The following is a 13,992-nucleotide window of genomic DNA, read 5'->3' on the forward strand; positions in this document are numbered from 1 at the left end:
GAAATTCATTTCCCATAAATCATCTCGGGCCAGAGTCTTTGAAGTGGCTTTCTTAGACTTTGGACAGGAAGTGTGGGGCTTAGAGCTTTTTTCCAACCCAAAGAGGGAGAGGAGAGGAGATGAGAAGAGAAAAGAGGAGAGGAGAAAAGGAATCAGGAGAGGAATCACGAGAGGAGAGGAGCTCCCATAGCTCCATTGTGATGCTGAGAGCAAGTGATAATCCACACATAAATAGAAACTCTGAACAAAAAGGAAACACAGCATGCAGAAGAATATGTGCTAAGCCTTATTTGGACTCTCATTGTTCGCTGCTTGTCATCTTCTGTGGATTGAGGAGAGGAGGAGAGGGGAAGAGTGCTGTTGGACAGGCATGCCGCCAAATGCAAATATTGTGGAATAAATGGTGCTAAAGCTCAACTGTGCCACTTTGCACCTAAGCCTGTGTTGAATTAACATTGTTATCATAAACAAAACATTATGTTAGTGTGGAAGTGGGCTGAGCGTCGACAGATGGTTAACAGCATTAGGGAGATACCTGCCAAAGGGCGCGTTTCACCCCGTTTGGGATATTAAAATTCAATGGCGAGCCATGGCTGCAAAAGCGCCCTTGGCATATGGCCCAGTAAATATTGACTGATATTTTAATTACCCTTTGCATAATCTAATAATGAATCACAAACATTACAGTTTCACCTTTTCCCAGCACTGCTTCAGAGGTGCAGAGCTTCAAAATCTCTCTCTGTGAAGACTCAGTATGGCGTGCTGTCACATACTAATCAAGGATGTGATGTTATTGTCCAGAGTCCATTTAGTTTTAATGGCATAGTTGAAGAAGTATTCATATCCTTTACTTTGGCAAAAGGCACAATATTACAATACAAATATACTACATTACAAATGAAGCCCTGGATTAATATTCATGATGCATAACGCCCACTTCTATAGTATTATATCATTATATGTATTATTTCTTTATTAGTACTGATAATGATGTCATCAGGTTTATTGCAGCTAGAGCTTGGAGTCTAAAAACACATAACTGAAAGTCTGTGTTAAAAACTGGGAGCAGGAGTTTGACAGACATAGGCATTTGCCAGGCAGGGAGGGTCAAAATAATGATGGCATTGGTTAATTTATGGTAAATATAGGATCCAACATTTTGGAGGGACTAAATATACTAAATAAATACCATCACTAGGGATTAGAAATCAGGATGTCTTGGCCTCTGTTGCATCAATTTGGACCGTTCATATTTCAAATCGGTCTCCATCAACTCCCCCAACTCTCTGGAGTATCCTTTTAAAGGTTCCCTGTGGAGGTTTTGTCCACTAGTAGCACTATGGAGCAATGTTTTTACAAGTGGGTCCCAGTTTTGTTTGTTCTTGACGCACATGTACATGCACAAGCTATGGGCAGTGCAATTCACATCCTGCCATCAGTTTCACGCTATTCCACCGATCAACATTGGCGAAAACGCACCGACAAACATATCAATGCGCCAAGGCAGTGAAGAAGTAGATTGCTAGCAAGCAAACATAAACGTAAACAATGCAGCAATGCAACTCAGCAAAAGTTTATGAGGAAGGAAAAACAATCAACACATTTGTTAGACCTCAAGGATACACACAGTACATTTTGATGAGAAACACTGAATGTAAACATAACATGGATGGAAATTCCACACCATTAAATAATAATGCATCATATTTTAGAAGCTGATCATATATGTTGGAAATCTTGATATCCAAAGTAACTAGTAACTTTAAGTCAGGAAGTTATTTTGGACTCTGGTCTCAACTTTGAGGGACATGTTAGTAATATAACTAAAACACTTTCACTTGAAAAATAGATTATCTTTTAAAATGGTTCTGAGAAAGTCATTCAAAATTCATCTCAGCCAGGTTAGATTAATGCAACACACTCTTTGCTGGGTTACCCAAACAAACAATAGGAAGGTTCTAGCTCATTCAGAATGCAACAATGTATTACTTCAGTACTTACAGTAAATCACTTCATTGGTTCCCATTGCAATACAGTATCAGCTTCAGCAGTCTACTTATAATTTTAACGCACTATCAGCTCTCCAGTATATTTCTGATCTGCTCATTGACTCCAATCCAGTCTTTGAGGTCACCAGGCAGTGGTTTTCTAATTGTACCTAGAATAAGATCCACATTGGGGGAAGGTTTGCTTTTGGTCACTTTGGTCCTGGGCCTGGACCTGATGACCTGAGACCTCTTACAACTGTGTCCACATTCAAAAGCAAACTGAAAGGTTTATTTCTCAGGATCTCAGTTACTGTATGTGTGTGCCTGTGGGATGGATGTGGGTTCTTTACTGTCTATAGATTAGGTGCTTGCACATGCATGTTCATGTAAAACACTTGTAATTTTCTTGTAATTCAGTGTCCTATATATAAGTAAATGTGCCTTACCAATAGATTTCAGAGAAGTTAGAGGAATTAGAGGTTAGTGATAAAGGAACTCTTGGTGATTTCTCTATACTACCAATTTACTAAACATGCTTGTAAACCCTAAAATTAAGTGCAGGAGTGTTTTACTGTGTTTCATGTGACACATAAAAGTTAACAAGGGGATTTTGAAATTATTTGAACCAAGTAATAAAATGTTCCATCTCACAGGAAATTGACAATGGCATGACAATGGAAGTATTTTCTACAAAAGAAATAGGGGCGGCAGTGGCTTAGTGGTAGAGCGGGCTGTTCTGGCTTCCCCCAACTGGGGGAAGTGTCCCTGACCAAGGTATTGAACCCCAAATTGCTCCCGAGGGCTGTGCCTTTGGTGCGAATGATTTTGTTTATTTGGACTGACGTGATATGTAGTGTGAAGCGCTTTGAGAGGTTGGAAGACTAGAAAGGCACTATACAAGTACAGTCCATTTACCAAATAGTCCCTTTGAAAACTCATGACAGTGTGTTTATGTGTGATCATCCAAAATAAGAAGGAAACTGTTGATGGTGATTTTTTAAAATGCATTGTGGTGGAGGCAGAAATCTCAAAATCTGGGCAAATATTAAATATATATTTTTGTAATTTGGCTGAACTGACTCTTTAGTACTTAAATAAATGTACTTGATTACTTTGCACCAATGATGGCACCATTAAAATTTCCCCAGGTTTCTTTGTAATCCTGATCACTGACCTTTACTTTGCATTCTATTCTGGTAGTGATTACAGCACATTTACTATACATAGGAATGTAACTGCTAGCTTCTGTGTGTATATATCAACTATACTATAGAGGTGTATGTGTGTTATGGGGTTTTGCATTCATTTCTTTGCGTCTTGTAAAGGGATTTTATCAAAAGAAAAGCTCAGCACAGAAACTGGGTTCAGAGTCAAAATGGGCTCAGAGATACTACACACACCTGAATGTGTGTGCACAGCAACGTACTGTACATCCTACTGTCTTCCTGGAGACAGAGAGGGAAGGGATGGAGAGGGATGGGGAGGCGTTGTTGGAGCATGTTGCACTGAGTGGGTGTGGAGGAGTGGGTGGGCAGATACGCACTGTCGCACATCAAACTCTTCGCAAGCCAGAGGAGTTCAGAGGAGGCATGTGTAACAGAATAATCTAGCACAGGCTCAATATCCAACAACTTAGCATGCAAGAGAGGGCGAGCAGATGAAAAACAGCGAGAACCACGCAGAGCCTTGCCAACCTTTTTGGAACAGGCAGCAGCTTCTTCTTTCTCTTGTTGCTTTTTCGGGGCAGGCTGTCAATAAGGCTGTTAAAATAGGGTATTGAGCAACACTCGAGCAACAGTTGGATGAACAGAAACCTGCTGTGTATATTGTTCTACAGTGATTGCATGAAATTCCTCTCTAATTGCTCTTGTTCCTTAACACAGGCCAACGGCTGATATTGAGAACATCTGAGGGCTTTCAGCGTGTGTGTGTGTGTGTGTGTGTGTGTGTGTGTGTGTGTGTGTGTATAGAGTTGGAGGACAGCCTGGAAAATGAGGCTGTGAGGTTTGACAGGTTGGACTGCTGATTGTAGCTTTCACCTGTGTGTATGTGACTTCACATGGAGCTCTTAACAGAATCCATAAAGCTGCCATGTGTGGGCAATACAGACCAAATGGAAAGTTGTTCGTGCATATCTAACCCCAGAGGAACAGTGGTGATCAGAGCCACTGACAGACAGAGGTGTTAATAAGAGACTAACATGAAAACATAGTGACTTTCTCAGTATTATCAGTATCAATGCATTGACTTTATTTATACAGAAAAGTCTGCCATCATGTTCCAAAGTCACTTGGAATTTACACAGCATAAACAGTGAGTCTTGTATTTTTTCATGACTGAGCACCTCCTTTGGTTTTGTTAGCGGTTAACTGCCTGGACCAGTGGTTCCCAAACTTTTTCTGTCACACCCCCTTTGGTAACAAAAAAACAAAAAACAACTTCAGGATCTGCACTCCACTGTTGATATGTAACTGACTCAATATTTTTATCAACAGTGGGGAAACTAGCAACAAAAGAAGCCAGGTTGAATTTAATTTAAACAACATTATCTAAAACATGAACTGCATATTTTGTCCTACCTGTTTTTTTCTGAGTTTCTGCAAATGAAAAACCTGTAAGTTTTAGCTTTTAACAGTGTTGGAGGAAGTATTCAGATCCTTTTACGCAAGTATAAGTATCAATACTGTACACTGTAAAAATACTTCATTACAAGTAAAAATATTGCATCAAAATGTTGCTTAAGTAAAAGTAAGTATTATTGGCTAAATGTACTTAAAGTATCAAAGTAGAAGTACTCAATAAAGAAAAATGGCACCTTTAATTATTAGATTAACACTGCTGATGTATTAATGTGTAAGTAGCATTTTACCATTGTAGCTGGTCAGATGGGGCCAATTTTGACTACTTTGTATACTGTTTGGTAGTTTAATCTTTAACAGTGCATCATATTTTCATCCTGTTTTCTATGAAAAATCTTTGTAAAGTTAACTAGTAACTACAGCAAATAAATGTAGTGGAGTAAAAAGTACAATATTTCTGAATTATAGAGGAGTACAAGTATAAAGTAGCATGAAATGAAAATACTCAATGGTAAAGTACAAGTACCTCACTTACTCACTCACCTACTTAAGTACAGTACTTGAGTAAATTTACTTATATAAAGTTATATTTAACCATTGTTTTTTTAGATACTAAAGGCACAAGGCTCTCTCACTACATGGACAGTAAACACAGCAAGATAGACTTCTTCTTCTTGATAGCCTAGCTAGCATCTGAGCACTTTTTCTTTATTGTTCCCAAAAATCCCCCTTTTTCGTAGAAGACATTTTGACATGTGGCATTAGGAAAAGCACAGGTGTAAATAATAAAATGAATGATACCTGAATTCCATTTAGCTGCTTTAGTTTCAGGGTCCTGGTATATTTCATGCTGGCTCACTCATAATATTATTATGAACACCTGTGTTTTTCCTACTATAAGAAGTCAAAACGTCTGCTGTCAAAAAGGACCATGAACCAGATTCATTCAGCTTTTGTTTTTCTGTCTGGTCATGTGTAGGTCCCTTGCAATGGCTGTTTGCCCTCCAGTTTAGGAACCACTGACCTACCTGACAGTAGTGTTTGAAGCATTGGATAGACAAAGTTTTCCCCATGCAGAATGTCCTAGTTAGGGATTTATGTTGGGAATCTTCTAGTCCTTTTGGCAAATGACATCGGTATGAGCTACCTATACTGTCTTTGACAAAAGAGTGATTTTCTTCTGTTTCATTGAGAGACATTAATACATTAGACATGAAATTATAGAGGTAAAATCCCCCAGTACTTTATAAGAAAAAAGAAGCCAAAGAAAAAAGCTTGAAAAAATTATTTGGTTCCTATATTATTAATGATGAGCTTTCAGATTTATATTCCAACCCCTTGTGGAGGCACCAGCCCCGGGTTGGAAACCACTCGCTACAATATGTCTTTTCTTTCTGGGAACTATAAGTTCTGTTTAGTCAATATTTACCATAGAAAAAGAAATAATTTTGAGTAGAGAGTACTGGCGCAAATACAGTGTGTTCAGTGTTATTGATAGTAACAGAGTAAACACGACTTAAATGTGACTCACCATGAATCACTGATCATTTCGAGTCTCTGTACTTGTCATGTCTTGAGTCCACACAAATTAGTATTATACTGCCCTCTATTGGATGATAAAAGAAGTAGTCATATTGTGGTTGCATACAGCAGTTTATGATATGAATTTAAAACACAGTATACAATATTATAATACAGTATATACACTCACTGGCCAATTTATTAGGTATACCTGTTCGACTGCTCGTTATAATGCAAATATATAATCAGCCAATCACATGGCAGCAACTCAGTGCATTTAGACATGTAGACATGGTCAAGACCATCTGCTGAAGTTCAAACCAAACATCAGAATGGGGAACAAAGGTGATTTAAGTGACTGAATGTAGCATGATTGTTGGTGCCAAAATTGGACAATAGAAGATTAGAAAAACATCGTCTGTTATGTTGAGTCTCGATTTATGCTGCGACATTCAGATGGTAGGGTCAGAATTTGGTGTAAACAACATGAAAGCGTGGATCCATCCTGCCTTGTATCAACTGTTCAGGCTGGTGGTGTAACTGTGTGGGGGATATTTCCTTCGCGCACTTTGAGCCCCTTAGCTACCAATTGAGCATCGTTTAAATGCCACAGCCTACCTGAGTATTTTTGCTGACCATGTCCATCCCTTTATGAACAGAGCGTACCCATCTTCTAATGGCTACTTAGAAGGAGCAGGATAATGCGCCATGTCACAAAGCTCAAATCATCTCAAACTGGTTTCTTGAACATGACAATGAGTTCACTATACTCAAATGGCCTCCATGGTCACCAGATCTCAGTCCAATGGAGCACCTTTGGGATGTGGTGGAATGGGGAACTTGCAGCAACTGCGTGATGCTATCATGTCAATATAGACCAAAATCTCTGAGGAATGTTTCCAAGCACCTTGCTGAATCTAACGTTATGCCATGAAGAATTATGGCAGTTCTGAAGGCAAAAGGGGGTCCGGTACTAGCAAGGTGTACCTAATAAAGTGGCTGGTGAGTGTAAATGAGTAAAGTACATTTTGTACTAGAGTTTGACAGTACCATGGAGAAAACTTTAAAGCAGTATGTTAGGTAAGAACAACAAAAGGCAACAAAAATGTTCTGATATACAACTTTCATGGTTTATTTCTCTAATATTTCTTTATATCACAAAAAGTCTTCAAAATGCAGACTAGGATCTGTATATAAACTGTACACAAAAGCAAGGCACTATACACTGTAGAATTTTAAATTCAAATACATTTAATCATCACACTTTCTTTGACTTTAATCAAGCCTATATCCTTTCTTCTATCTGTAACAAAATTGACACTAGACACATACAAATAAAGCTGCATAATTTGATCTGTAAATGGCAAATGGTGAACTGTACAGCAAGATATTTTCTGTAATATCCACTATTTATCACCATATGACACAAACCTCCTCAACATTAATTATACAGTTTATTCAATCATTTTTAGCTCAGTCAATATTTATGAAGGTTTTTTTTTTAATTCCTATATGGATTTGATATAAATATAAGCTATTTGTAATGCACAAGCATACATATAAGTATAGCAGAGAGTCTGATGTGGAGTGTGCTGAACAGACTGACAGGCCTGCTCCCACTACCAGATGGCTGCATGGCTGAAAATGTAACAGCACTGGCTGTTCTGCGTATGGTACATATGAACAAACATTAACAGAGTGTGACTTTAAAGAAGAACTATTAACACATCCACTCAGAGGTGCATCCACCTACATTTGTTTCCTACTTATACAACCAAAATTCCAACTCAAAAAGCAGATGGGAAGGAACTTTGCAGCACAAGAAGCTGGCACACCTCTCGTTCACTGATCACCTCTTCCACACCTTAATTACTTCCCTGAGACTCTGTTGTGTCCAGACGTAAACAAAAGAGGAGACAAAACAACCTCCTGGTGGCTTTTTTCTGATATCTTCAGGTTAACGCTCTGCTTCAACCATTTAGAAAAGTCCTTTGGCTTTCTTCAAGTTCACCTGCTTCCAGCCAGGCAAATCGCCGTACTCCTCTCTGGTCATCTCCAGGGCTTTCTGTGGGAGCAGCCATGCACACAATCAGCATGAAGCAGTCACAGTCACATGATAGTTTACCAAACAGATTGTCCAGAATTTCAAACTAACAAATCCTGCCAGCTTGCATGGTGAGGACTGAGTAACCTCTGAGAACACACTCATGCATCAGTGAGATTAAGAACACAGCCATCATTCCTCAATTCACATCCCCAGTAAAATATGGTCTGTTTCAAAGTTGACAAAGAGCTCATATCTCCAGGATTCAGTACGGTGTCCAAACCAGCTTTTAGATAGTGAGTGAACAGCATGCTAATCAAATGGTAGATGTTTTATCAAAGAGAAAATATAAAAGAGTGATGAGGTAAAGTTGGAGAGAAAATGGATTATGGTAAAGTTGAGTGAGGATGCTGTGCAACAGGGGCACTAGTCCAGGTCATCCATGCTCAAGTCAGATGACTCACCTTCCCATAAGCCCCTACACCCTGGAGGGTGGAATGAATAAAATAGATAAGTTCCAAAAAAGACAAGATGTAGAGAAAATGGCAGAACATGATGAAAGACAAGATTGCGAAAAGAAAGGAAGAGAGCAATGAACATAAGGGACATCTGAAAAAGCTGAATGATCAATACATAGCCATAGATAAATCAGGAAGAACATAAAATATTTCCAGAGAGTGATCTGACAGCTACAGACTAAAATACCTCTATAACCTCACAGTATTTATAAACAAGAATATTCCTGAAAGTCATATTTGCATAAACATAATAAAAGTTGTATGAAGTTCTAACAAGTACTGTGTGTATCTAAAGCCTGATATATCTTATTCCTCTGTGCCATTGAGCTCCATTGTTGTCCAAAAACTATTAAAAACCTGTTCCTTCCTCACACTGTAGTTTATTTTAACTCAATCCCACATACATCGTCCTGCTGCCAGAAATACTCACTAGAGCACCAAATGTGGATTAATCCACTGCTGAAAATAGTCCCCAACAAATGCACTATTTCCCCCTGTTTGAGTCACATTTGCTAAAATCTACAGTGGCCAGGTGCTTATCAACACATCCAGCAGACACAGAGCAACATTAGAATTAATTTGGAGTCATATTTCTAGCCTCCTTTAGCTCTGTTTTTGTCGCAACCAACTCCTGAGAGAAATATCCAACTCTTTAGCTGCTAAATGCTCCACTATGTTCATCAGATAGTTGCTAACTTTTCTGGCTGCGATTTGGTTCTGGGCAGGTAGCATACAGTAAGTTTATTAGAGCTTTTTCTCTGAAAACAGCTGCCTGCTGTGGCTAAAAACGAGCTTGATGAGAGTGGCGAACCAAAACAGTAAAGTTGCGGATCATAAAACCAAAACAACGAGTTAAAACACATTAAAACACTGTGCAGAGCTGGAGGGAACTACAGAGTCGGGAGATAATTCTTTGTTGGTTCATCACTGCGAGCGACACCTTTCACAGTACACATGGTCATTTGAGCCATTGTTACTATAAAAATATTGACTTGTGCATCTTTAAAATAATATATCACTGTCAAATTAGTCGGAAAATATTTTCTAGTATACCAGAAAAAAAAGACAAACAATTGCTGAGATGTTTCACATTCTCTAGCAAAATGTTATCTCTTTTACTCATTTATTGACAGTCATCATAGTTAATATCTGAATACAGCATGTAGTTGTGATTTATCAGTGTTAAAAAGAAGCATGACAGACTGCAGGTTCTTACCTCAAAGTCCTCATCAGACAGGTAGACCTCCAGGCGAAGAGGGTCAACACCCTCAGGCAGTGGCCGGGCCAGAAGATCTTCCAGGGGGTATGTGGTCTTACACAGCCTGGCCAACACATCCTCCACTAGAATAATCTGGTTACACACCTCTGCCTCCTGAGAACACACACACACACACACACACAAAATATATAATTTTTCAACGCAAAAAGCAGCCAGTTGGATAGTAGATAACACATTTAATTAGGCAAATCAATGAGGGACAATGGCTAACACCTAGATTTAAATGTATTCATGAAAAAAGAAGTCTCTTTATTTTGTACGTGTTTCAGTACAATATATACACTAATTGCTACAGGCAGACACTGTGAGCAATACTGGTTCATATCAGGTGATGTAGCTGTGTTGGGACCACTGGCACTCCCAGTCTGTTCAGACTGCCCAATGGTAGCTGGGAGTAATCAGATAATATGATTTGATCCACACACCCTCTCAGTGATCTCAGCGATGTCCTCTCTGTGCTCCCAGCTGGGGAACATGTTGGTGAAGGTGAGTGGCTCCAGACCAGCATGGATCAGATAAGCTTTGGGAGGCTTCTTCTCATTCTTTTCTGTGGAAACCAAACAAGAACACATCATCGGTTTTAAAGAAGCACCCTAGTGATTTTTTTATTTCGGCGCAAGGCAAACATTGCTGTAGTGGTTTTACATTGCACTTTGCATTCATCATTTTGTGTGGATTCAACAGTGTGGCCAGTCAGTGTTGTACATGAATGCACGAGAGCATGTTTCCGTATCCGTTTGCAACTAATCCACGCGAGCGTTGTTCACTCCTGCGAGAGTTACATATGACGCACTGTGTTTTACGGCACCCGGAATGCCGGTGTTTTGGGTCACAGATTTTTGAAACGACACATCAAGCTGAAGCATCCGACCAGTCCAGGGAAATATCTGCGAGTGAATGATGATCACAAGAAATCATTAACAAAGGGTAAGACAAGCCAACAGCCACAAAGTTCCTCCACCCAAGTAAAACTCACAACATTTTGTTAGGGGAAAAAAACCCTGAAGAAATGAACGTGAACTAGTTAATTTTTTGGTACTTTGAATTTAGTTAAAAATTCAAAATTGTGAACTATGAATGTGAACTAGTTCATTTAAATCTGTGTAAACTGAACTTAGAGCTAGCTCTTCTTAAGCGTGACCAACACTGTGGCTAATACTGTTGTTTGTCTATGTTCCCAACACCTGGTTATGAGAGAAAGAACTAACATGTTACATCAATCAGTAACAGAGAGTAAAAGTGTTGTATGTGTCTAATAATAAGAAGAATGGAATATGGTGAATACCTCTACAGTACTGCAGCACAGTCTCCATGGCACACTTCCTGTCTGAGTCCCAGCGGATTCGGGCTGAGCCGGTGCTTTCACTGTCCTGAGGCCACCAGCCCTGCCACAGATACACCTCATGGTGGTTGTCCACCAGGAACAGGCCTGAACATCAGAGAAAGAAAACAAGTCGAGGACACCATTTTTAGACTTTCAGAGTGAGGACAATTTCGTAAAGTGGTCGCATATCAGTTTTTTCAGGTGGCTAGTTTATGGTTACGAGTTTACAAGTTGAGGATTAATGAAAAACACAAAGTTTTGGATGACTTGCCCGTGTTAATGGATGAGAACACACACAGCAATCATCATCATCATCAATGTGTCCCAGCTGGTTTTGGTCCTGCATGGAGTGATACTCCTGATATAGAAGTGATTCTTAGCTGCACACACTTCCCAATAGGCAACCACCTCCACCTCCCTAGTAGTTCCAAAAATATTTTATATTTTCAAAAATAAACTTTTACCTTCCAAACATAGATACGGTTTAGAATTCTTTATAATGCAGCTTCAGAGCTGAGAGCTTTTTCTCCTACTTTAGTATAACTCAATATAATGTATATGAGAGCCCTGCCAATGAATCGGCTGGGCGATATATAATCTGATATTATCTTATTGCATATATCTTGGTCTCAGTGTATAGGTTGGCCGATAAGTAACAAAAAACTGCAGAACAGAAATGCCAAAGATATGTTTGAGGTCATTTAGAAACAGTGTTGTGCTGTTTTTTTTCAACTGTAAAAATGTCCCTTTCAGCACATATTTTTAGTCACAGTTCATTAATAACCAAATTTAAGGGATCAAAAATGTTTGCTTAGATTATGTGTTGATGTATAAAAAATAATATCCACTGATATATTATTATCAGATCCTCTAACTCTCAAATATTGATATCATAATCTGCCACAAAAATCCAATAAAGTTGGGCTATAGTGTCGTTTAATGGGTAAATTGACCACTGGGCCAATTTCACAAAATCTTTAATTCCTTTATGATTAAAGCTGGAGTGAAGAAATGCGTGTAGTCAGTGGAAGATGTTTTGCTATGTAAATCATATTTGAATATGTTGAAAAGCACCCTATAAATATAATTGTTATCTTCAAATGTACACTAAGACATATTACACATAGGCAAGTGTGTACCTGGCTGGGAAGCTGCATAAAGGTCCTCTTGCAGGAAAGGCATAGAGTTGACCTGCTTGGGGTCTCTGGCAGGGTATAGAAACTCCACAGCTGCAAACTCCCCTGAGCTGCTGCTCAGCTGGTACAGACGTGGTGAGAAGTTAAACCTCCCTGGGTCTGAGGGTCAAAGGTTAAAAACACACATAACCAAGGACACTAGTTAATGACACCATCCACAGCTCTGTTTACAGTAAAGAACTTTTTTTTTTTTTTTTTTTTTTTAAATCTTTTTTAAAATCAGTCTTTAGATTTCATGCACTTTGGTTCCCCCACCTTGCAGCATGCAGTCATAAGCTTTCCTGTCCCTCCTCCCAAGGGGTTCCCAGAATCCTGTGGGCTCTGCTCCCTCATCACAATCCTGGATGGTTACCTTGCTGCTGCTGTGGAGGCCTGCTTCCAGAGGACAACTGCACAAAGACAAAGGTGTCATATACTGACTGATGATAATGGCAGTTTGAAATCAGAAATGGATTTATCTCAATACATTTTGCAAGATGATCAATAGAGGTTTCAGGAACTGCTTTCATTATTTGTTGGCAGAAGTCAAATGAAACAGTCCCAATAGTTTGAATTTCACTTCTAGTGTCACTTTGCCTTGTGTTGACTGAATTCTTTTAGGGGAGAAAATTAAGTTTCCACTTACTGTTCTTTGATTTTGTTGGCAGCAGTGCGTGCCACCTCCCGTGTGTGTGTCTGAGATTTGCAGCCATGCCACAGGTAAATGAGGGCCTGGCTAACACTCAGCAACACCATTGAGACCCTGGAGCGCAAGCTGCTGCAGTGACAGGCTACCTCCAGCAGGTGTCCCTCCACCGCTACCTCTCCCCGCACACAGTACAGGCGCCAGTCATCTGGGGGCAACAGGGGCAGGGCGAGAGGTTAGGGAGACAGACAGACAAGTAAAAAAAGGGTTTTTTACATTTTAGGCAAAAGAAGAAAACTTCTTAACTAAAGTGAAACTTTAAGAACAAAAGCTCAGTTGTTTTCCAATTCATTATTATTTCCAATCCAGTTCTTCTCTAAGCTACAACACAGGTCTCATATGTATGAGTCACTCATTATGGGCACTTGATGAATTTATACGATTGTTACGGAAGCAATCATTGCTTTAAATGCAAGTACAAGAAGCCATTGTGAGTCTTATTCATTTAGAATAGTCAGAGATCAAGTATAATTCAGAAAATATGGACCTCTAAACAGACTATTTGCTAATTAACCTTGTACAGAAAATGATGGAATAGCAGCGGAGAGCAAACTGTGTGGTCCGTGTAACAGTTCAATTTTCCATATAAAAAAATGAAAAATAGAGAATTGGCAAATTGAAATAAATTTTCTAAAATTGTATTTTTTGTTTGTCAGATCAATGTATAATTGTCGTCACGCCTGCATTCAAGGCATCCGGTCATGGCCGCGCACAGTTGAGGTGAGCCTCAGAGTCAGTTTTTCCTTCTAAATGCACTTTTGGCAGAGGTAGAGGAAGACTCTGTGTTTATGTAAATATAGTGATTTTGATCTGACAAACGAAAAATACAATTTTAGAAAATTGAATTAAATTTGCCAA

The 13,992-nt window shown here is 39.2% G+C and overlaps 1 protein-coding gene across 19 annotated transcripts in view; it reads right to left on the bottom strand.

The window, feature by feature from the left end:
• Window positions 1–7,196: 7,196 nt before the first annotated feature.
• The window catches only part of svila (supervillin a), a 105,636-nt gene continuing 98,840 nt past the window's right edge, over window positions 7,197–13,992 (bottom strand). For 15 of the 19 annotated variants that reach the window (XM_044176575.1, XM_044176566.1, XM_044176576.1 and 12 more), the window contains 8 exons: window positions 13,075–13,282; window positions 12,705–12,838; window positions 12,393–12,548; window positions 11,215–11,358; window positions 10,355–10,476; window positions 9,867–10,022; window positions 8,597–8,617; window positions 7,197–8,153 (listed from right to left, as the gene is read on the bottom strand). In XM_044176575.1, the coding sequence (XP_044032510.1) occupies window positions 8,067–8,153; window positions 8,597–8,617; window positions 9,867–10,022; window positions 10,355–10,476; window positions 11,215–11,358; window positions 12,393–12,548; window positions 12,705–12,838; window positions 13,075–13,282 (1,028 nt within the window). In that variant the 3' untranslated portion in view covers window positions 7,197–8,066. Of the gene's footprint in view, window positions 8,154–8,596; window positions 8,618–9,866; window positions 10,023–10,354; window positions 10,477–11,214; window positions 11,359–11,383; window positions 11,672–12,392; window positions 12,549–12,704; window positions 12,839–13,074; window positions 13,283–13,992 lie in introns of those variants that run through there. The other 4 variants (XM_044176565.1, XM_044176582.1, XM_044176572.1 and 1 more) reach the window with 2 other exon arrangements.

This window comes from Siniperca chuatsi, linkage group LG19 (assembly GCF_020085105.1).
Source record: "Siniperca chuatsi isolate FFG_IHB_CAS linkage group LG19, ASM2008510v1, whole genome shotgun sequence".
Taxonomy (NCBI): Eukaryota; Metazoa; Chordata; class Actinopteri; order Centrarchiformes; family Sinipercidae; genus Siniperca; species Siniperca chuatsi.